This window comes from Psittacula echo (assembly GCF_963264785.1).
Source record: "Psittacula echo genome assembly, chromosome: 2".
NCBI classification, from domain to species: domain Eukaryota; kingdom Metazoa; phylum Chordata; class Aves; order Psittaciformes; family Psittacidae; genus Psittacula; species Psittacula echo.
In genome coordinates this window covers 33,836,472-33,861,381 of record NC_137737.1, presented here as the reverse complement: position 1 = coordinate 33,861,381, position 24,910 = coordinate 33,836,472, and the positions used below count along the sequence as shown (strand labels likewise).

Sequence of the window (24,910 nt, the reverse complement as noted above, 5' to 3'; positions counted from 1 at the left end):
GTTTAGTAGTCATCATTGGGCAACGGCCTGGCAGAGGTTTTGGTAATACATGGCATTTTTGGTAAAGAAACAACTATTTGAAACACATACATTGCTGGAACTGGACAGTACATATTTTATCTAATGGGAACAGCAACAAAATCTGAGGAAGTACTTGTCTCACATGACAGGGCCCACTTCAATGTGACAGTCTGTCTCAGCCAAAAATACAGAGCAAAGATATGTTCTGAAGACAGGGCCAGAGGTTCCCAACTGCTACAAAGCCTTCCTAATTGCTGTACAATTCTCTAGCAATGCCAGCCAAGAGCCAGTTCTTGTCTCCTGCTAGTTCCTGCGGGCTCGGAGAGGTGGTTCCCAGGGCACACTCCCTAACCACAGGCAGGGCCAGGAGCTGGTCTCCTGCTCTCTTCATGCTTTGTGGAGTAAAGATCAGAAGCCCAAACCCCAAGCTCTTGTCAGTCTCTGCGAGCAGCAGAGCTGGAAGCCAGTTCTCAAGCATGGCTGGTACCTGGGGTCAAAGAAATCATAGGAGCTTTGTGCCTGCCTGTGTTCAGAACAAGCTGGGAGCCACCTTGCTGGAGCCAGTCTCTGCCTATCAGGCCACCTTCCAGCTCACCCCACCGCCACAAGTGAGAGTGGGAGCCAACTCCTTGGGGCCATGAGGTCCCGTCTCCTGCATAAGTTGAGGTCTGGCTTCTGGTTCAGGCCATGCCAGCCAGGCACAGAAGCTCTGCTGACCTGGGGAGACCCAGCCAGGGTGGAATTCCCACTTTTAAACAAGGAAGTGAGAAAACTGAGAGCAGGGCGGCATGGCCAAGAGCTGGGAAGATGGCAAGAAGTACCCTAGTGAATGAAGGATAAAGACATACAAGGGGTAAGTGTCCTTCTGCACACACCCAAAAATGCTGCAGCTTGTGTACAGCCACCAGCACAGCTTGTCCTAAAGCGAGGGGGGCTTCACAGAGAGAGCAGACATGATATTGCAGACCTCTTGCCATCCCTCAACACAGTAATTTCATCTTTAAAAACACAGCCCCCACTAATCCCAAGGAATCAGTGGTGAAAAGACAAGTTGGATTTAATTTACAAAGATTGACCCCAGTTAACACCAAATTCCTAAAATTCAGAACTTCAAGTCCTAATGTCTTATGAGAATTTTCTCCAAGTACCATCAGTGCCTCCAGGACAGCATTGTTCATTCATGTCTTCATGCTCCATCACAGCCGGCTTGGATCTTGTCTGCCAGCATTTTCCAGAAGCAAAATTCTGCTCTCAAGGCAACAGGAGGTAAAGCCAACTGGTTCAGGGTGAGGTTCTGTCCCTCTACTGATAGTCTTGTATTTAGCATGCTTCCTACTGACACAGCTTGAGGCACCTTGTCACGTGTCACTGAAGATAACCTTCATGCAGTTTCTGCTTTCTGCCGGACTTCCTTCAAAGGAGGCAACCACCATGAAGAATACAGCCTGTCTTACGCACAAACAGGAGAAAATAAAGGCGGTCTCTTCCTGGTAGGAACCATTCTGTTTCCCCAGAGGAATGAAGATATTCCCAAGATAACTCTGGTACCTGTCCCTTGCACAGAAATCAGATGCTCATATATTTCTTTACCTTTTATCCCACCTCCAGAACTTCCCCAGAGCAAGATACTGATATTACTTGGATGAGATTAGGAACGAGTCACTGTTTACTAAAATCTATGTTTGACTCCAGATCTGTCTTTTTGAAACAGAAAAGGTGCTTTCTTACTTGATGCGAGGAAAGAAACAGGAAAATCTTAGCTAGCTAGTATAAAAGCAGCCTCAAATTCCTTTTGATCAAGCCAGGCTCCTCACAATATTCACTTGTTAACATATGAAAGGCATGGAGTGTTGTCTGATTGTACCTCTGTAATTTTATTTTAACTCCTTATCATACACTCGCTATCTTGAAGGAACAAATGCATCTTGATCCCCCAACTCTGTGCTTTGTAAACCATCCTTAGTTGGGGCCCAGAAGAAAAATTCCAGCTCAAGAAAATCAAACATCAAGAAGTGAAAAGAATGGCAATTTCAGAATATCAGACAAAATATGATGTTTAATTATTGGAATTACAAATAGCAAAAGAACCCACAGCAATGATACTTAAAACCTTATTAAGCCAGCTAGGAATGCAGTAAAGTCTATATCCAGGGCATTTGCATTCCCTTGTCTATTTTAGAGATTAAAAGGCACATGCATGCCTCAGAAGTTCATGTAAGTACAAATACCCCTCCGAACAATTCAAGCAGAGCTGTACACTTAATTTTTGCTGTGACTTGGAAATGCAGGCTACCCCATTAGCATAGGTATTTAGCACAACAGTAAGAGAACTCCCTATACTACTTGATCTTCTCAAAATCATACTGTTTATTGATGTCAATATGACTTGGTAACTATAACAGATGTTTTTCTGACAAAGCACATGTTGGATTAGACAGTGCAGGCAGCTGACTGGAAGACTGTTTATTGTGCTTCTACTGATTCTTTGATGGCATGAGACAAGGTTTCCTGTCTGCCACTGCCTTTTTACACATACCCTGTACTTCCTTTTTGCAACTATTTATGGTTCACGAACTCCTACACATGCTCAGTGGACAGTGTTTTTCCTCTTTCCTTACTAGGTCTCATCACCCATTCATCTACCACAATATCACTGACTCAGATTGCCAGATTCAGACATTAGAGATCATTTTAGCCTGTGATTTAATCATCAAAAGGTATTCAATTATGTACTAGAACTCACTCCAAGTTATTGTTCAGTTCTAACAGTATCATCTCCTAATTATCTAAGTCCAGTATTCAAATAAAAAATGGACAATTTTAAAATGCAGTTTTGCTTTCTTTAAACCTGCAGCTGAAGTTCCACAGCTACCCACAAGTCACTGAACTAACAGAGAAGCAGCTATGTCCTTCAGCAGCCAGGAGTTATTTTGTTTGCTTAAGACCTTTTTTTAAAGGAACCAGTTTCACAGTTACAGAATAATTTGTGATGGAAAGGACATCTGGATGCCATCTGGTCCAACCTACTGCCAAAGAAGGTCCAACCAGGTCAGGCTGCTCAGGGCCATGGCCATCTAAGGCTTGAGTATCTCCAACAACAGAGATTCTACAACCTCTCTGGGCAACTGTGGTTTGATCCTAAACTGGTATTTAATCAAAATATCTGATCTAGTTGAAGATGCCCCTACTCACTGCAGGGAGGCAGGACTAGATACGATTAGATGACCTTTGAAGGTCCCTTCCAACGCAAACTATTCTACGATTCTATAAAATGGAAGCTTCTGAATCCATATTAAAACACTAATGTTTCAGGTTTAGTTTTAAAAAGACAAAATGTTAATGCTCCACTGTCTGAAGCCATAAGAGCACAAGATTGAAATTTAGCAAAAGATATAACCATTTTTGTGTTGCACTGTTTGAACCAGAGCTGTTGGAAAGCAAAACAAACAACAGGCTGAAGACTTTAAATATTAATTTTTATAAATCCATGCTGTCATTTCTGTCAATCTTTAAAAAAATTAAACTTCGAAACTCAATTTCAAAATAAATTGCAAGGTTCTAAAACAAAAAATTGTTTCTCCTGTGCTACTTCTAATTAAGAAACAGATACCTTGTTACTGGTTTCTGATCCCTGTACAAAAAAGTTGTTCTATTTTCCCTCCAGGTGAACTGCCTGCTGGTTCACAGTGGAGGTATTTGGTCTTTGGAGTCCTGGGGGGGGCTTTCTTCTCTCCAGTGTACTGATTGCTTACACTTAAATGCTTACCGTACAAACACGTATACTGCATTCACATTTCCATGCTGTGATTAAGAATTATAATAGAAATACTGCTTTGGAAATAAATAAAATACTTTGGAAACACTTAGAAATAAAATGCTTTGGAAAACCTCCAGGCACCCTTGACCCAAGAAAGACCATCAGTTTTCCCCAAGTAAGAATTAACTATTTGGAAAATTTAAATTTTAAAAGAAAAAACTTGAAATCATTATCCCACTACATTTTACATTCAAGGAAGTCACTAGACAGAACAAGCTACTAAAACCTTTAATGGGTACAGTCCATAAATACCTGATCCATTACATCTGAAATTCTTTCAAACTGTTTATTTACACAAGTAGATAATTTTTTTCATGCCGTGCCATCATGAACTCAAAGTTAATACTCTCTCAATGTAGCGCTAGAAAAAATTCATCATCTACAAAAATCCCATTGCCCTTACAAAACAGCTGCAACAGTTTCGCAGAATAGCTGTCATTGTGGGCTCTATTCTACACAAGTTGTATGTTCTATACACTTTATGTATGTTATACCTTTCCACAGTAAGTGACTTCTGCATGGTATAGAAAACCTGAACCAAAACCCTGGGCATTGAGAAAAAATGATTTTAACCAGCTGATACTAGTAATAGCAACTTCTGTAAAGAACACAGGGTACCTTCTGTGCAGAGGAAAACAAAAGGCAAATTTGAAAAGACATGAATTATCATAAGTTAGTAAGAGTTCCACATGCACCTGTAACTTTTTCAAACCCTTCTGGAAGTAACTGCTTCCATATTCATCACACTTAATGCCCTGAAGAGGAACATATGAGTCTTATAGCTACAACTTCAATTAAACTAAGCAAAACTAATGCAAAGAGTGTGGAATAGATATTTTAGTATAAAGTGATAAGGTTTTTAAAACCTGAATATGCAAATCCCTGTCATTCTGCTCAGACAAAAGGTACTACCTTTATAAAATCGTATTTTGCTAATGGTTAAGCATCTCTATTCATGCATTTGGAAACAGTTTCCTTTAAAGGGCTGTAATAAAAAGTGTAATTTTTTACAAAGTCACTTAAAATAAATTCTACACAGAAGAAAGGCAAAGTAGGAAGTCCAGTTGATCAAATGAAATTATTGATGAGAGTAGCTGTTTCACCACCATGACTAAGAAACCCCAGCACCTTGCCAACTGCCAATTAAGACATGACCCAAAGCTCAGCGAAGATGAGAACAGAATGATTTCCACAGGCTTTGGTCCTCATTGCCCATTTAAGCCAACTCCACATTTTCCATAAGCTTCATGACCCTGAGTGCACCACAAGGTTTTGCAGCCTCTTCCCCATGACTCACCCATGAGCATGAGGAATCAGGGTCCAGGCAAACAGATGCAAGAGAAACATCTAGGAGAAGCCTCATCTCAGGTCCTTGATCCTCCTTGCCTGAGCCATGCTGTAGGATTTGCCTGCATCTCGGTGACCACAAACCCCAGCTTAACTTCCCAGCCCCTGCTTGGACCTGCCTCATCCCTGTGGACTTGTCTGGCTGATCCTGGTCACTACATCAGACCTGTTCGTCTGTCCTTGCTGAGGTAGCGTGGGACTGCACCCCTCGCTAGTGAGATCTGTACCTATGCCCTGGCCTCTTGGCACCCTTGCTCAGCTGGAGGCCCACCTGAATGGTGGAGCAGCCAGGCCCTGCTGCTCCTGGCCATAGAAAAAGTACAATAAACTTGTACAAAAGTATGTGTGTACAGAGGCATGTGCATATATATGCCAAAAACACTCAAAATGCTTATTTTGTATTATCTTGTTTTACTGGTATTGCTGGGGTTTATCCAATGTTTGGGTTGGCTTTTTTTGTTTGTTTGTTTGGAGTTTTTGATTTGTTGGGTTTTTTCATTTACTCTTGAGACCATCAAATGCACAGCTAGTTTATTTCCCTCATACTACAGTCTGGCACTAAGTGTTCTATAATGATGACTTTTTATTTTGGAAAACATATGCCAAGATCATATCTGCTCAGCTAAGATGTGGAAAGATGGGTAGTCCAAGTAGTTGGTTGGGTAGTCCATTCACCTCTGTTCACACAGATGAGGTACAACACTCTGGAAGTACAAGCGCTACAGTCACCTTCTTCAACTCCCTGCAGCTTTGCCAAGGAAACAAGTTGAAATAGTTTCATAAATTAAATAACTGCAAATTAAACTGGAATAGCTTCATTACTAAGGATTGCAAAGGAAAGGTACTCATCCCTCTAACTTCCCTCAACAAAACAACAAGAGCACAAACGGCTATCACAGACACCTTTTCCACAGGTTAGAAACCCTGAAATAACACATTACTGCTATATTTTCACTGCCTCTTAAGTCCTTGCAAAACATGGACCACAACCTATTCTGCAATTCTGATTTTAAATAAATAAATATATTAATTAATTAAATTAGGTTCCTTCCTTCTTAAAATATTATGAGGAAAGTATCTGGTAGAACGTTCAAACTGAAGCTGGCAGAGTAGAAATGGAGCACATAATTTGAAGATAATAGGATTGTATTACACGACTCAAGAAGGGTGGGGGTTGATTGGAAAAAAGATAGCAGCCCTGGTCAGTGCAATTTATCTGCACACTATTGTGTGGTACTGCTACTATTTCAAAACAGATTCATTCCAAAGAGTGTAAAACCCTCCCTTAGTGCACCCAATCCATTTAGACTAATAGCAGTTTCATCTGCACCTGAAAAATGTGGCTGCACATACACACTTGCATATAAACACCCAAAAATCCCCTGTAATTCACTTCATTTGGTAATTTTGTGTACATATGTGTGCATGTGTAAGTGGTAGCTTATGTTTTCATAGGACTAGTTACTCCAAATTCAGATAAAATCCCCAAAGACAAAATTAAATTCAAATAATAAAAATGGTAATTTTAACCAATTTAACTACATTGAGCTAGTCCAGCTGTGGATGAGTGCTGAACTGTAATGGACAAGCAGGGGTTTCCGCTGCTTAACATAAGCCAGCGCTGCTTGTGTGTAACCAAAGCTGTCATATCAAATTCAATGCCCCCCTTTCCATGTGGGTAAGTGAAATCACATCATCTGGACTCATTTCTGTTATTCCTATCATGGAGATGTTAAACACACTGGACTTTCAGAATCCAGACTGCCTCAACACCTTTTTTTACACTGGCAAAAGCTAATTTAAGAGTAATTGTCCAGGAATACAAATTTACGTCAGAATTCACGGTTGTTTCCTACAGCAGTTTAATACACCAAGCAAAGTGATAAAAGCAAACTCCTGGCTCAAAGAAATTATCCTAAACTTTACAGTTTACTCTCCAGTACAGACTTGAGAGCTCTATTTCTTTAACATAACAGCTATTTTGCTTAGATAGATGGTATTAAAAAAAATATATTCTTGCAAAGCATTAACATGCATTTTCCCCCACTTAAATACTCCAATTTCAAATGCACCACAAAATGTACTCCCACAACAGTACTGTATTAGTATAAAACTATTTTAGTTCAATTAAAATGTCTAACTATCTACCCCCAAAACTACCTAAACTGTAATTTTCACTTTCAGCACTTCCAATGTGTTATCAGTTTTGTTTTCTTTTATCAGCTTATCAAATCAGGTTCTGCATTCCAAATGTTGGAAAAAAATAGTCATTAACTGCTAGGTAACAGCAGATTTTCCAATTTAGAAAACTAAATTACACACACAGCAGAATTATGTGTATTCTGCTACCTGAAATTTCATATTAAAATTTGTAATAACAAAACATTTCCCTAGCTCTTAGGGCCTGCTGAAGTTTTTATCTTCTAATCTGTAATTCCAGGACAATTTGAAAAGAGGATGGGGAAAAAACAATAAAATAAAAATAAAGCTTGAAGTGGTATACTGCTGCTGCCACAATTTAAATATATTCTGGTGTGGAAGCTTCTGGTTCCTCCTGAAATGCTGCCTAGTAATCATGTTGGGCTTTTTTTTTTTTCCAAAAGAACATACAGCTGTATGAAAGATGGCTAACCCTCAGCCTACTCTTAACCAAAGAGCGACCTCATAGTTGAAATCTACTCTCAAATTGGCTTTTCCTCACCTTTTCCATACCTGTTGTTTTCTTTTAAAGAAGCATGAAGTAACAGCACAAAGTACAATATTTTAGCCATCTGAGCATGTAGCATTCTTGAATTATCCCACCAACTGGAAGTGCTGCTACCTCTATCTTTTAAAATTGGAGCCATTATAGTCAATCGTGCAAATCTACAGTTAGCCTTTCATAAAAAGTGCATTTTTGACCAACTGAACTGGAACAGCTTCTGAGCAGTTCTTCAGATCTCTGACAAGATACCATACAACAGATGCATGCCAATCTGAAATTGGTGTGCATCTACATTCAGTTGCTCAGAAAATACTGATCATAAGTCATGAGAAAAGTTTCAGAAATCAGGGTGGTTCTTTCTGTAGTACAAACTGATCATTTAAAGAAGTGCAATAAAGCTTCACCTAATATCAAAACATAGATGCATTAACAATGGTTTTTCACCTCCAGGTAACATACTAACATCAGCAGCACATCAATGGAAAGCAAAAGCTTATGATACTTCTTCAGATGCACCCATAAAATGAATTGGTTGACTTGTCACCAATCCCCAGGCAGAAAAGTAACTGTTCTGCAACAGTCCCAGGAGCATGCTGGCACCCGAAGAGCCAGGCACAGCAGGGCAGAGAAGCAGGAGGCTGGAGCCTCCCGCTTAGAAGGGCTACTTCCATTCAGATGGGAACCACATCCCTTTTGTGGTTGGAAGAAGCAACAGACACTGTGCAGCACTTGCTGTACACAGAGGTGAGATGAAGACCAGTATCACTAGCCAATATTTTCAGATGTCATAAGTAGGCTTCAAAGATGACAACAACGACAAAATCTCCCAAAAGCCCCAGGCAAACCATAAAGTGCAGTGCGAATTCTAACAAAAAGTTCAGTATGCATTCATTCCCTTTAGGAGAGAGACACTGGCTACTGAACAAAAATTCATTTGGTTGTAGCTTCACTGCCCTCTCCAAACTTTTCAACACAGACAGAGCAGTCTTGCAGATTAATGTTACGTTAATGAAAACATTACCACAGAGAACATGCATGTGTCTTCCATGACAAGCTTCAAGTTTCATCCCCTGCTGAAAATGTTATCATGGGGTTTTTTTATCCTCTTACCTTCCCCCTGCTCTGGTTGGCTGTGCTCTTGTCGATTCTAAAAACCATGAATTCACTTCCTCTTGACATATCTGTACCGCCCATGAATTCAGCTTGGCTCTAATTTTTGACTGAGATACCTGAGCACTTCTGTTACCTCTGCTAAAACATAGCAAATACCCCCCCAAAAAAAAAGCAAGCTCCTTCCAAGACTACCGTCACTCTAAGCAGTTAAGACTCTGGATCCAATCTTGCCTGCTTCTTCTGTCCTCCTTGGACGTAAGGGGAAATAACATTAATTTATACATGCAATATTACACACTTGGCTTACCAAAAAAGTTTTCATCATTTTTCCAAGATGCAATCCCTTAAAAATATTTCCAATTTAGCTGTGGATATCTGGAATTTCAGTTTACTTGCAATAGTCTTACATTTCTTTATTACCTTTCCTGGCCTCCTTAGAAGTGAGCAACAAACTCCCAGAGCCCAAAGACCACAGGTTTGGAAGGCACTAGGCCCTGTGAGGGCATAAAAACTAAAGTTACCCCTTTTGCCCTAAGAAGAATAATAAAGAACCCTGATCACTTCCACCAAGGTAAACAGTATAACCTGGCTCGTGAAAATGAAATACCACTTTTATTTTCTCCATATAAGATAGCTGGGGGTTGATGCACACAACATGCAGGGAGAGGCTGATGGTATGGAGTTTTCTCTGCCTGGAGAAGGGTCGGCTAAAGGAGGACATCACTGCTGTCTACAACAACCCAATGGGAAGGTGAAAGGAAGACAGAGATGCACAATGGCAATGGAGATGCATAAGAGGCAATGGATGCAAGCTGGAATATGGGCAACCCCAACTAGGCATCAGGCGATTATTCTTCGCTGTAACAGTGGCAGAATACTGGAAGATGATCACAGAGGCCACTGAATCTCCATCCTCAGAGATATTTAAAATCTCGGTTGGATGCTGCCCCCAGAGCAACCTGGTCTTGATGGCCCTGCAAGGACTTGAACCTGATGGCTGCCACAGTCCCTTCGAGTCTGAACTGTTTGATGATTCCTTGATCATTCCTTGGGTTTTGGTAATGATCAAGAGACTTGTTCAGCCTTCAACCTGATGTCTGTCAGTAAGCAACCCTGATTTTAAAAAACAAAAAACATAAAACCAAACCAAACCCAACAACAAAGAACAAACCGAGATACCAGACACCTCAGCTGTATTTTCTAGACCAACTGAAACCCGACTGTGTAAAAGGATGGAGCTTCACATATTATTTAAAATGACAAATCACTTTGTGACTGAACCGGCTTTGTTTTACTCAAGATGCCTTCGTGAAAGTCTGCTTGGTTACGTAACATCTTAGTTAAAAGAAAAAAAAAGAACCAAAACAAAACGAACTTGCCCAGTTGACACGTGTCTAGAAATGAAATTACCCAAAGACAGTAGCAAGATTTCAAAAACAATTTTGAAGAGAATAAATACAGTAACAAGTCTACCTTTAATCATCTTTTAATTAAAACTGGCCATTATCTGTGTGAAACCCAGTACAAACAACAACAAATATCAGAGACTAAACAAATTTTGCATTTGTAATGTTGCTGTTGGGATCATCGTATCTAGGCAACTCTCATTTATAAACCAACAAATGCTTCACTGTATAGCTGTAAGCTAACAGATCACTAGCTACAAACAGCTTCTAACCAATTTCAACCAGCAATGGAAATTCCACTGAAAAAAATGCTGAATATTGCAATTTATCAAGTGATCAAAGCTTACAGCCTTAGCAATTTATTTTGGTAGTTCAGATCTAGCTTTTCCTTGCTCTACATGGTATTGAATGTACTGGGCTGGGCATTACTAATCTAGCTGTTGTACAAGAAAAAAAAAAGGAATTACAGATCCCATATGAAGAGCCAAGTCATACCTTTCTAACAAAAGCAAGAACTAGCTCACATAGTCTGAACCTAATCCTTTGGTCAAGAAAGCAATTGTGAGACTCCTGTAATAACTGTCTGCATATTGAATAAGTATCAGAGCGTTGTCATAGAGGAAAAACTCTGAAGTTCATCACAATAGCTGTACAGTTTTTTAAACCTCCATTAAGTGCTATGAGCTTTTAGAAAGTTTACAAACAAGTACTGAGGCAATTCAAATATCAGATAAGCAAACAGGAATACTTAGGAAGATATATCCTTCATTAATGTGTTTATCTAAGAACTGTACTGATACAATTAGTAACAGAGGCAGAGATGCACAATAGCTGCTGTCTACCTGTAAATAAAGTTGGTTTTGAGACAAAAGCAGAATACATTGCTGGATTCTGCAGATGTTAAGCTAAACAAACAACAACTTTGGTTTGGGGTTCCCCATTCCCTTCACTTTTTGCTGGGTTTGCGGGGGGTTGTTTTGCTTTTTCATTTATTTTTACTTATTTTTCAATTAAAGGAACAATTTGTTTTAAAGCATACTCTTATTTCTCAAAGCAGCATGGCACAGCATCCATTTTGAAAAGACTCCAGGTTGAATTAGGGGACCTTTAAAAAAAAAAAAAAACAACAAACAAAACCAAAACCAGAACACACTATACCACAGTTATATTTTGTAACTACAAGAGCAAAAATTTCTGTCTGGTTGGAAATTCTACTTTAAAACAAAACAGAATAGAAAATCTTTAATGCCAGGTTCCACTTCCACGCCAGTTGATAGCACCGACTCAGGCAATCACATCTCTTTTTATGCCTTTCCTTTCTCTGTGAGCAAAACCAACATGATCAACACTTATTTTGCCCTTCACTGGGGTGTGAGAGCTGGTGTAAGAATAGGAAAGTCCTGGTCCCTGGATATCACCGCTGTGTTATTCACAGCTCAGAACTGTTAGTTTCCATGATTTCAGTTACCTATCTGAAATCAGAGGTTAGGACGACGTAGTTTTTAAACACTGACATTTTTACCCAACCATCTCACCTTTTTTTAAATGCCATCTAGTAAAGGATTTCAAAGGGTTCTGCTTCTTTAATGAGGCATTAAAATACAGTCATACGACAAAAAAAAGCAACTCTACTAAGTCTCTTAAACCCCTGGACTTACATTATCAGCTTTTATGTGCCTGTCAACACTCAACAGTAAGAAGCAATGGTTTGCTCTTTGCCTCGAATTTAAAAGCCAGCTAAACTTCCTCTCGCTTTCCTGCTGAGAGCTTTAACTCCTTGCAAACTGTCAAAGCTTTGACACTTCAGCAGCAGGTAAATCTCCAACATGATGCAGCAGCCAGGTGTAGCCTCAATCAGCCGCTGGCCACTAATTTACTAGTGGCCATTTCATTCACTTTGAAAAGCAATAAACTGGAATACACCCTCCTCCACATACCCACACCACTTGCGGATCAGCCCTTTTCAATAGATGCAAGTTCTGTCAAAGAACCAGATACAGTTAACTTTTAACTTGAAAGAAATGAAACATCTCAAATTGTAGAAATGTTAACATATGGCTAAAAAGCAAAGGTACTTCCAAGCCACAAGATAACATAAGTGAAGCATGTTCAATGAAACGTAAGTACAAAGAATTAAATACTGGAACTTCTTTATCCAGAACATTTCTCTAAACATCCACAGCCTGATGTGGCATTCAGCGTAATAGCTCATTGAGGTTAAGCCCATTATTAATTTGTTTTACAAAGGTGACAAGTTAAGTGCACCTGCGGAAGAATAAGATTTGGATTATTTGCTGAGCAGAAAATGCGAAGTTAACAGCTGGGAAGCCCTATATTCTGTTTGGTATCAGCTAAAATATTTGTACCGTTATCTCAGTATACAGGAAAACAACGACTGCATAGATAAGCCATGCTGTTTCTCTGCAACAATAAAATAAGATACAGATTTATAACAGGATCCTTGAGATACTACACTTAACAGCAGTATAGTGAAAAACGATCCTTTCCCTTTTCTTCTGTTCCTTTTACACTGTAATTCCACAGTATACAAAACCCCTATTTAAGTATCCTAACCTTGATAAGGACTTGATCCCACTCTCATTCAAGTCAATGGAAAAAGATCTCATAATTAACCTCAAAGATGCATGACGGCGGCACTGAGTGGCAAAGTTCCAGGATAGCATTGTAATAATTTATTTGTGAAAATACTAGGGTTTTTTTTCATATGCGGGGAAGCATTTTTTTCTTATGTGATAGAAAATGGAAACTAGCTTTGTCTAAAGGTCAACTGCTTCTGCTGAGAATGCACAACAGTGAGACAGCTCTCCCATTCTCCCCACTCCAGGCATTTGCTGGGGTGGTAGCTACAAGGTACTATACAGAAGTTACAAATGCATTTATGCTTTCAAAGGGGGAGACGAAGGAACTAAAAAACCTATCTGAAGTTTTGCCAGTGTTGGCATGTCTCCTCTTTCAAATACCTTAAATACAGCCTGGCATAGGAGTTTCTCTCACTAGAAGGACTTCAATGGACCTCAAATGCCAAACAAATCCCTTGAATCACCGTGTCGAGCCCCAAGGGAAGCATTTGCCAGCAGGAAAAATAGGAACAAGAATGCCAAGAGTTAAAAAGTTAAGTCGGACTGATTCAGCATTCAGATCAAACAACTACACTTCTTCCTAGATTATTAACGGGCGCTCCAAGCAACCAGAGGCTCTGACGCAGACAAGAACCTGCACATCACAGGCATTCCAGGAACCCTGGTTTGTCTGCACTGGAACAAAACCTCTGCAAAATATGCGCACCCTCCTGATTTAAAAGCATGCCATCTCTCGTTGCCTCTCTGTTCATACACATGACTGTCAGGCATAAAATACTTCCTTCATCAAGGTTACGATCAGCAGAACTTTTTCCTGAAATTCTTTCAGATCTTTTAGCATCCATAGTAATTTTTAGAAAGCTGTTCTAACAAGTAAAACTTCACACAAAAAGTACATCTTCCATAAACCTCAACAGGCAACTAAAATAGTGAGAAACCAAAACAGTCACATGAAGAGACAGCAAGTCTTGTCACCAGCCACAACTTCAAATACAGATTTTGGAGATGGTGGATGGAATACAATGAAGCTTCAAGCAATGGTAAAGGGATCTTGTCAGTTCAAATGGTAAAAGCTTCTTTAACTGAGCATAAAACGTGTGGGGAATTCTAGCAAAAGACAAAGGACACGTGAACCACACATTTCAGAGAGACGAAAGAGTCAAAGTCACCTAACTTTCCTTTTAGTTAAAACTGTTTAACAACCAACTAATAAGACATATGGATAACAGTGTCCAAATATAGCATGTTAGAAACAGCAATTCTATTCAGTGTAGGTACTTAGAGAGAAAAAATATCCTTCCTAATTTTTGAAGTGTAAGCTCAATGTCTGAAGTTATTCAAAACTGCTGATTTGTGAATCCTTCTTCCAAACAGAATGGCCCCTATCATTATGCAGGTCACAGATAGTCCTCCAGGTATCAAGAGCTGTCTCTACGGTATCTAGAAATAAACACTCCTCATAATCAAGTTTTAAACTGGTGTATTTCCCATGCTGTAAGTGCAAACCCCACACTTCCAATGCACAGCTGAATTCTGGGGTTGTGGATGGGGCTAATAATGAATTTATACTGTAAAATCTCACAGAAGGAAGTTTTAAGCCCTAAAATGAAGCCAGCCTGAAATATAGCCAATTTAAACAAAAAATAATTCATGGTAATTTCAGACTCAATGTTCACCCAAGCCTTCTGGCAACTTTCTTGTGGTTTTAAAATCACTTCCTACAGTCACCTTTCACTGCTGTTCTGAAGATCTGCACAAGCATGCTGGGGAAGAGAAGTGACCAGCTGTCCAAAGAAAACCATAAAGATGACTGACCTTGACTTTATACTGTACACATGTATATGATTAAAAAAGCTTAGCCAGAAAGTTGCTTGGCACTGGTGTAGTTCCCCTACCAATCACTGCGTTTCCTACAGTAACAGAAGGTGAAATAGATTTTGGCATAAGTAGGATTTTTAAATTAAGAGTGTACATTTAAGAACAGTCTTACCAAAAGTAACTTCTCCTTTGCCAGTCTTGTCAAACAGCTGAAAGGCTACTATGAACAAAGCATCTGGAGCACACAGGACTGATTCAAATGCCACAAACTCTTGAAAGGATATCAACCTAAGGGATGAAGGAAAACAACAAGAACTATGAAACCGCCTGCCTGAAGAAAACTGAAATACAATATAGCATAGATTATACAAAAGAAGTAAGACCATAACTAGAATGTGCACAATAGGGATTAAGATTTATCCTAAAATGCCCTATCATCAATGTTGTCAGGAGGCCTTTATATCACTAGATGGAAATGACTTTGTTGAACACGGAACTATTTCTCTCAGCAAGTCACAACAGAACATAAAATAAGCAAAGCGCTCAGCGTGGCTACTCACCTCAGCTTTCATGTCTAACTGAACTGCCCTCTGGGGGAGCCTACCTCCCTCCACACCCAATAAAGATATGAGTAACTTCCCTCAACACTCAGTACTTAAGGCTTTTGGAAGCAAATCCATTCAAGACCTACATGCTGCCACTCACTTCAGAAGGAACTGATCACAATGTGTTATCTGTTTGCTAGAAACTTAGTCATCCATCATAGCTCTCTAGTCCTGCATGTTGAGTCACAAATTTCAAGCAGTAGTCTGCATGCTTTTCCTCAGCCCAGCAGCACTTTATTCAAATTCAGTTTTACAGCCAGGTTCCCAATACACAAGCACAGTAGCAGAGCACAGATAAAAGCAGACGTGCCCTTCCTTAAGTTAGTTAATAAGCAAAAATACATAATTAGATAACTTGGCATTGTTTCCAGCAGACGATTTGATACAGCAAACACCCTAAGCAGTTCTAACTTCTCAGAGTCACACCCAAGAGTTCGAATGGAGATCAAACTCCCATTCTTAAAAAGGCAAAAGCCAACCATTCATTCTTCTGTTTTGCTACTTCTTTAATGTCTAGGTTGTAGAGTTTAAAATCATCTTCAAATGTGTGGCTGCAGGGCCTGCTGGCAGTCTGGGAGGTTTAAGATTGCCCTCTCTGGAGGCTGCTTTATGTCAGTGTAGCAAGCGCATAGCTTTAATGGGTTCACATGGCAGTAGCTTGGGAACAATGTTTTATTTCTGAGAAGCACAAAATTCAGTGTAACAAATGTCAAGAAACACACATGAAACATTTTTATTAGAAACTAACTCTATCCTTAGAACTTTGACTCAGAAAAAAAAAAAAAAAAAAAAAAAACAAAAAACAAAAACCCACTGCAGCTGGTTCTTCAATTCAGTATGCAGTAACACGGAAGAACAAACTGTTTGAATAGGTTGGAAAAGACACTCACTCCATCAAGTTATGACGACCCATGACTACACAGCAATTTCCAGACTCCCTGTCTTAAGGGAATTAATTTCAAGTCACACAGAAGTGTGCTTGCTGCAAGTCAGCAGCCAAACAGCCACAGGGTAACAGAGGCTGATTTCCGTGAAGAACATGAAAACATGAGCTGATGAACAAAAGAGAGCATTAAAAAAAAACATGGCACAGAAAAGGCCAAAAAGCTGTTCTACTTTACCTCCCTCAATATATATGCACTAAATAAAAGTAAACGAAAGCACATGTAAAGTCAGAAACAGTCTAACAAATAATTAGCTCTGGGAATTTGCCACCAGAGGTTATTATGTAGTGTGAGAAATAAATAAAAAGAAACCTCCTTAGGTATTCTTAATATTAAGCTCACAACTCATGATGCCAGTAAACATATACAAGCATGCCTTAAGCTTTACTGGCAAGGACAACAGTGAGTTGCTACATATGCACAAGGGCAGGCCATTGAGTAATTTATTTTAAACTCCTTGGCAGTTATCAGTACTCCCCACTGTTAAGACACAGAATACAGATACTCAGTCTTTAAATGGAAGAAAACTTCCATCTCTCCTAAGCCAAAAGAAATTTTAAAAGATACATTTCCTTCAATTTTAAACTAATATATCAAAAGCTACTTAGTTTAACATTTATGCATATTTATTGTTACTATGTGACTCAGAGGTTATAAAAGCTCACCAATTATTATTGGTTCCATACCTGACAACTTCCACAACAGCAAATAGACACAAAGCACTGAGTTATTCTGTCTAGAACTATATAAAGTCGACACAGAAAGAACAAAACAGACAGCAGGCAACAAGACTCTAGAATACAATTATTTAGAATTAAAAATGTAAAATATCTGCCAACATAATTTTGATAAAACTGCATTTTGTGTGGAACAACAACCAGCTTATGTCCCTATCAACAGACCCCAACACAGTGATGAAAGCACAGAAAAGATAGAGTGCCTATCCCAGCAGAATCCAGCATCACATTAAGAATATATTCCATGTTATTAGGCCTGGATTTGATTAAACTCTTTGTACTAACACTGCTTCAAGATTTTATACTTGAAGCATTCTTTGTCAGCACTTGCAAGTAATAACCCCCACTAATAAGTCAGATAAAATAACCCCATATCCATTTTTAAAAACCATTATTCATAGTACTAGGAAGATTAAAAGTGTACAAATTGTGTGGTTCTAGCCAGACTGTTAAAGAAGAGACATTAATATCTGCTGTGCCAGCTGAATTCAAATTAACCCAATTTTTACATGTTAATTAAACCAGCTATTTTCTTCTTATTGTATTTTTGCTCCCTAAGTAGACTAGCCTGCTAGTGATTCCCAACAGATCTATTCTAACAACGACGTATTCATTTACTTCTATTATGACCATACAATACAGTAACTGAGCAGTAATTTTTCACAGTCAATTACACGTGTGATTCTTAATGCTTAAAGATGCTGAAATAATGTGTACTACGTAGCCATATGCTCACTTCTCTGTACTGCACAAGGGTAGTTGCCTGGGTAACACATTTTCTCTCCAGTTTAGCATCACCATTTTGGGTTTAGCACAACCCTTCACTGAATATCATTAGGTGTCATTAAACAGCACATATTAACATGGACTTCAATATACTACTTAGGAGTTATTTTATCTACCTAAACAAATGCTCATTTATGTTACAAAAGCAGAGAAAAGCCCAGTGATTTTAATAGCACAAAGAAGGGGAAGCAAACATGTTTACAAAATCTCACTTCAATCTTGAAGATACCCTACCCAACTGGTCAAAGTCTTCCTTCACCTTCACTTCCTCATTATCAGTGTCAGTACTGCACGATTTATTCAGGAAGGCTGGAATCTTGATATTTTAAAAACATCCACACACGAGAGCTACAGACCAACACAACAACTGCGCACGGTGCAGCAAAACTACCATCTACTACTCTCTCTTTTCTTCCATGCTGCTTCTTTTGGTGCTCACACTTATGCTATCTAGGCACCAGGCAGACACGATGCATCCTCACCAGAGAAAGTCTGCATGTAGCCATGCAAAGAAAAAAAGCCATTACCTGCTGTAATAATGCATACAAATGCAATGATGAAGAGGTTTCTGCAGAAGCAACACATGTTTTAACTGTATCAGTAATTTAAACATGGCAACATAATGGGACACAAATTGAAGCTACTTTATGCTACAACCTAGGTGAACTAAGTATAGTGTAAATTGGTGCATTAGAGGATAAATTTATACCCAATAGTAACAGAAAATACTGTCATTTCCAAGTGGTTTTTTGAGTAGCTTGTCCCTCCTAAAAATAAAGCACACAGTATTTCTCAGTGAAGTGTTACTTTACTCCAAACAGATATATGCAGTAAATACATATTTTATCAGACAGATGTTTAAAACTACAACAAAAGACTGAAAAACAGTATGTTACAGTAGGCAGGATGGAAAATGCTTGGCCTGTTGCTGACAGGCCTTGAGAAAAGCACTGTATTTTGAGGCAGTTTCTGCTCCAGCTGAAGCCAAGTAAAGCTTTTTTTCTTTTTTTTTTTTTCTTTTTTTTTTTTTTTTTTTTTTAACTAAAACTAGGAATTAGAAACTTAAGACCGGGAACTAGTAAAGGATCTTAAGCCTCCTTCATACAAACTACAACCACATGAAAATCTATGTTATTAGCGATCAACTATTTTAACAGGCTTCTCCAGCCACCAGCAGGAAAAGCATTTCCTTTTCTCAAAGGAAGCCTGAGATTGTACATAACAGCTATAGTTCTTTACACTTCACAGTCAGGATTTCTTCAGCTCTGGGGTAAGCAACTCTTTGCTCATGTATTTGCTCTGCTGATGAGTCAGAAGTTCTTGTGCTGTCTGCCTTTCACCAATGTGATTCACCCATGTTAGTATTTCTCACTGACTACACTTGGTATCTATACCTAACTTCTCACCAAAATGAGAAGGAATTAAATGTGTAGAAGTGCTAGGAACAACCCCAGTGATTCTGAGCTCAGACCCTTTGACTGAAAAGTGGTTGTGCTCACCAGTCATGAAGAACAAATGCTTCTTAAGAGTAAAACAGGGATCCAAGACAGTGGATAAATGCTTCTGGAAATATCCTAGCAGTACTTTCAGAACCACACTGCTTTAAGCCACTAACACGGTAACAAGATTAACTTGTCACTGCTCTTGCAAGCTACCTTCTATTTTATGCTAGAAATAAATTATTGAACAGACTCTCATGACCTTAAACACGTGTAAGTCTCTAAATACGTACATACCAGCCTACTAAAAACAAACACTGACAAAAGCAGTCCTGTACCTCACTTTAAAACTAAGAGCAATGGACTGCCAAGTCGGAAAGAATTCAATAGGAGACCAGCAGATCCAATTGCCATCCCTAGATTTCATGCCAGGAACCAAAAAGCGATTTACCCTTGCTTTACATGATCACCCTGCAAATTACTTTATACACCACTAGAACAAAGTACATGCCTGGCCACATGGCAAAAAATGCTACAATGGAAGAGAGATGATGCTAATCCCTTTCTGAACTTTCCCGTTCTTTCAAGTATTAGTGAAGCTGCTAAACAAGACAGCCTGAATACCAGAAGAGACTCTCCAAAGACACGCTAGGAACATGCAGTTCCCTGTCACTGCATAGTCTGTGCTGCAGAAACAGTCCTTACCCATGGCAGAAAGCATCAATTAGAAGCCTCAACACTACGCCGCAAAACTCCTACAAGATCACGCCAAGTTATGAAATCCCAACTTGTCAACAAGTTCACATAGGCTACAGTTTTACATTTCACTCTTCCTAACACCAGCTTCTGCTTGTGAAGGAGATCCAAATCACAAGGTATGGATTATACTTTCAATCCTCTTATTACAAAATGGATAGGAAGCCTTGCAATTTGGAAAACGCCATTTTTGCAGGTATCAAACCAAGGGAAGAAATCTGAGAAATGCTTAACATTTTCAGTCAAGTGTTCGCTGAAGCCACCACTTTCTTGATGCCATCATGTCAGTGTTATCAATATAACCTCCTACATAAATCTTCTACCAGGTGTAACAATCACCACATTAACTCACCTGCAAGGTTTAAGGTGCCCAGCCGTCAGTTACATGAGCCCAGCTGAGCAGCTGTGCTCTCATTTAGAAAAGAGAGCACAGAAACTATTGCAAAAGTTCTCAGTTATGCATGCATCTGTTCCCTAGGAAGTCTACATTCTCTAGTCATGCTTTATTTACCTTACATTTTAACTCTCTGCAACCACCAATATGAGTCACGCCTGAAGTTTTCTGGTTTCTAAAACTGCCACAACTATAGACTTTAAGTCCATAGCTAATTATTCTAAAGTTTCTCTACAGATACTTTAAAGGCAGGGTTCAAAAAATGCATTCATAAGGGTGAAAAGACAGCTTGCCTGGGCAAGTACCAAAAGCAAAAGCTAGGATTTCATTAAAGAAGGGGGGAGGAAGATGGAGGGGTAGCTAATCTTGCCTACTGGCAAAGTCAGCCTTTCAAATGCAAACCATGTGCAACCAACTTCACTGCTGTCTTCCCAAAATTGCAAAGTGGCTCCCTAAATACCTTACCAGCTCCTCCTCCCTCTTAAGGAAAAAACAGGCAAAAAACCTTAAGAGTGCTACAGCAAAACAAAGCAGGGGCACTTTATTGGACGACCTCTTCCTACACCATCTAAACTTATTTTGGATTGCTATTTGAATGTGCCTGTGACAGATACACAAAGTAAACAGAGACAGAAAGACTGACAGAAGGAAAGAAAAGCAGGAGTTAGGGGAGCCAGCCAACAAACATGAAAGGTTCAGTGAATTAAACATACATAGTAGACAGAAAAAGCTTTGCTCAGCTAAGTGGTACCTGCAGCCCAAAACCTTGTTTCTACTCTTTCCACTTAAAGGATACTGTATTTCTTTATGTATCTGTGAGGGGAGGTGGGGAGCTGGGAACCAACCCAAAACAAAACAAAACAAAACCCCATTACCCTTCAGGAATCAGACTTTTCTACAAGAATGGTTTTGTGTTTTTCACATGAGCAACAGAGAAACAGAAGGAGAAAAAAAAAAAACCACAAAAAAAACACTTACCCATCTTTTGTCTGATCCACCACACCTGCAAGGAGCTGTACAGTGCTTGCATTAGGCAAACCATCTCCAATTATCTTCAGGTACCGTGTGACAAAGTCATTAGGAGACATGAAGAATTCGCCATTCTTCTCCACACTTGCATACTGTTAAATGAATACAATATTTAGTGCCTCAAATACATCCTTCTCCAGGCATTTATTACCACCACCATAGTTTCCAATCAGGAGCAGGCTTATGTTACAATAGATGACAGTCCTGCTCTGAAGAACCTACAGCCACTACACCCAAACAGGAAGAAGTAAGTGAGGAATACTCAAGCAGCTGAAGGCTTGGCTTCCCACCCAGAAGAGTGGCAGATACGTTTTTTTTTTGTTTATCATGTCAACAATTTCTCCATGGCAGTCTAAAAATGCTCCGGTACCAAATGCTTTTTTGAAGTAGAACAAGCACACACGCGTTTGAATACATGGATTTGGCATCTCAGGCTCACTGGAAGACTGACAGCAACAGGATACTCCAGGATGTCTTATTTATCTGAAATAATTCCTTTGTGTTGCCATTCTACCTCAGGATGAGAAAGTCGGTTTAGACACTGCAGTGCTAGTGGAGTCGACGATCCCACACGACTATCCACCTGGGGGTGCTGTTTTGGAGGACCACAGCATCACCTTCAGCCACGACTGATCCCTAAGTAAAAGAGAATCTACAGATACTCCTCCTTGGTTGAGCTGCTGAAAGGAGGCCAGAGAACAGCATTTTTGCAGAAAAATGTAACAGCAAACAAGACCTTTGACAGCTCAGCACACTGCAGAAACAAGAGGCCCAACACCCTACCAAACACTCCTGGCGTACATTATTCCTGCTTTATACAACAGCTAATGGCACACTACTCCAGAAAACAGCTATCAACAGACACAAGCATGTTTGCTCCCAAGGGAAGCCTCCAGTAACATGTTACATATCAAGGAAAAGGCATATTAAGATATTTTTAAGATAATACATAAATAAATGAAACTGCGTTTCATACCACCCTTACACTGATTCCTCAGTCATTGCTCAAATTTAAAGCCTTCACTTCTTGCATAGGGTAAATCTGAAATCAACCCAGAAATGCTTTTTAATTAATCAAAGAAAAAAGATAAGGACAATAATTAAGAGGAAGAAATCCCAGCCAATATTTGCAGAACCATGTGTTAGTTTCAAGGGAAAACAGATCTGTCTTGGGATGACAGATGTGCACTGAGCACAGGGAAACAACTGCTAATTTCTTTTTTTTTTTTCTAAGGCAAGGTAGGATGATAAACCGTTGTTGCAGCTCCCCACAAAGCATTATCCACGTTGAAGCAGTAAATAAATTAGATGCCTATTGCTATTTTGTAGTGTACTTCGAAGACACATGTTTTGTTTCACATTGCTATGGCTCTGCTAAGGGAAGGAAACTGCCAGTTTTCATTTCACATCGCCACACTGGTGCCTGCAGAGTACCGTTATACCTGCTGTAGGTATATAACTCTCAGAGGGATGCCAAAGTGTAACAGTAAGTAGAACATTTTCTTCCAGTGCTATATAAATACAGTCTTCAGATACAGCAATATCTTCAAGAAACAAAGCTTCAGAGAAAGAAGCCCAAACAAAACATAGCTTGCTTTGGCATCTATATATATTGGTTAGCATTTAAGGATTCCTGTTTCAATAGGCACTGCTTGTAACGCAAGCATTCTAGTTGATACACTGCAAGGAATTTTGAATTGCATACTTTGTAAGAACTAGCAGATCAATTGATTCCAATGTAATAATTTGCAAGGAGACAGAATCTTTCAGAATCCCAGTCTCTGAAACTTTTAACACAGCTGCTATTGAGAAACAAATCAAATAAGTCAGCCAGCCTATGCTTCTATATTTCATTTTTTTTCATACAGGCTAACCCCCTGCTAGGGCACTCAATAACAGAAAACAGCACAAGGTTTCAGTGTCCCCCTGTTTCTTGTCATTGTGATTTACTCAAGTGTATCTGAAATCCAATCACGTACTCTATACTACATATAGAAAATGACCTCGGAAAATGTCAGCTTGATCACTTTGACTAAAATCTAATCTCTTAAGGATTATGGTAGAAGACTTAGAAAAAGTAGAGTTACTCTTGGAAATTATCATAACAAAAAGCGAAAAACATCAGTTCTATTGGTTTTGGAGGAAAGACATTAAAAAAATGGTTCTTCACAATTGTATTTTTCGCCACTTTGGCAATTATACCCACAGAGAACTTGATATTATACAATAGTACTTAATGGCTTTTTTGGTAACTTATTTACATACATTTTAGATAGTCAAGCATTAACCAGTTCAACCCCATTTTAAAATAAGATTTACAAACATTTTATTGTGGGTTTGATGCACGAAATATTCTAACAGTTGACTGTAACCACCTGTATTTAAACTGATAGATTAACAGAGTACCATTCCTACCTGGCAATCATATTTTGTAATTCTTAACAGAAGTAGAAATCTTCAGAAACACAAGTGAGGTGAATACCCACAGGCAGGTAGGAAACAATTTTCACACTATTCTCAGCAAACCAACGAACCAACCAGCCAAGCCCCACCACAACTGAGCACTGCTTCATATTGCAAAAACAGACCAGGCTTCTCTCTACTGTGTTTATTCCCTTCCTCAATGCTACCATCTTCTTGGGTCAGCAGTCTACTCCCTGTCTGCCTTTTTTGCTGCCTTGTTCCTGCTCTTCACGCATTTACCTCTGAAATTACCCCATTCTTTTTCAAGTCTTTTTGCTCTCCTACACAGATACATGTTCCAGGACTTAGTAAGTTAAATCCTGGCTTTCTCAACAGAAAATCTGATTTCAGAGCTATAAATACTGACAGTATATGATAAAACTATAAATACTGGCAACATACATAGCGACACCTACACATATTGTTAATAATAGCTCACAAGGGACAATGGAAAACATGCAAAAAGTACACGGAGAGTGGGGCACAAAGCTGGAAAAGGAAGGTGGAGGGAGGAACTTGGAAAAATATGAGCTCTCTTAAAGAACAAAACACCTTCATAGATATAATACAGATGCTACAGCCCCCTGTAGCACTGTGGCACTCATCTCATATACACTCTCCAGGCCCACCAATTTCTATACTCTTTTTTCATACCAGACTACCAAACTAATACAGACACTGTATTAGTAAACCTTAGGAAGGTTAGGAATATTTCAATTCCTTAATTTAGGAATTTAAATTTAGGAAATGGGTCAAAAAAAGCCAATTTCCAGCAAAATACTACAGCACCCTTCTCTCAAGTATACAAGCAAGTACTGGAGTCACTTCTTTACTCAAATGCTTCTACAGCAGGTCAACACAGGTGCAATTTTAGTTAAATTATAAATACAGCCACCACTTCACAAGGTGATCTTCCCAACACTTCTACTAT

General features: G+C 39.2%; 1 protein-coding gene across 2 annotated transcripts in view; it reads right to left on the bottom strand.

Moving 5' to 3' along the window:
• SLC25A13 (solute carrier family 25 member 13) overlaps nucleotides 1-24,910 on the bottom strand; it is a 100,094-nt gene that overhangs the window by 50,386 nt on the left and 24,798 nt on the right. For both annotated transcript variants that reach the window (XM_080611097.1, XM_080611098.1), the window contains exons 3-4: nucleotides 21,466-21,608; nucleotides 14,999-15,114 (exon numbers count right to left, since the gene is read on the bottom strand). In XM_080611097.1, coding sequence (XP_080467223.1) covers nucleotides 14,999-15,114; nucleotides 21,466-21,608 — 259 coding nt within the window. The remainder of the gene's footprint in view (nucleotides 1-14,998; nucleotides 15,115-21,465; nucleotides 21,609-24,910) is intronic.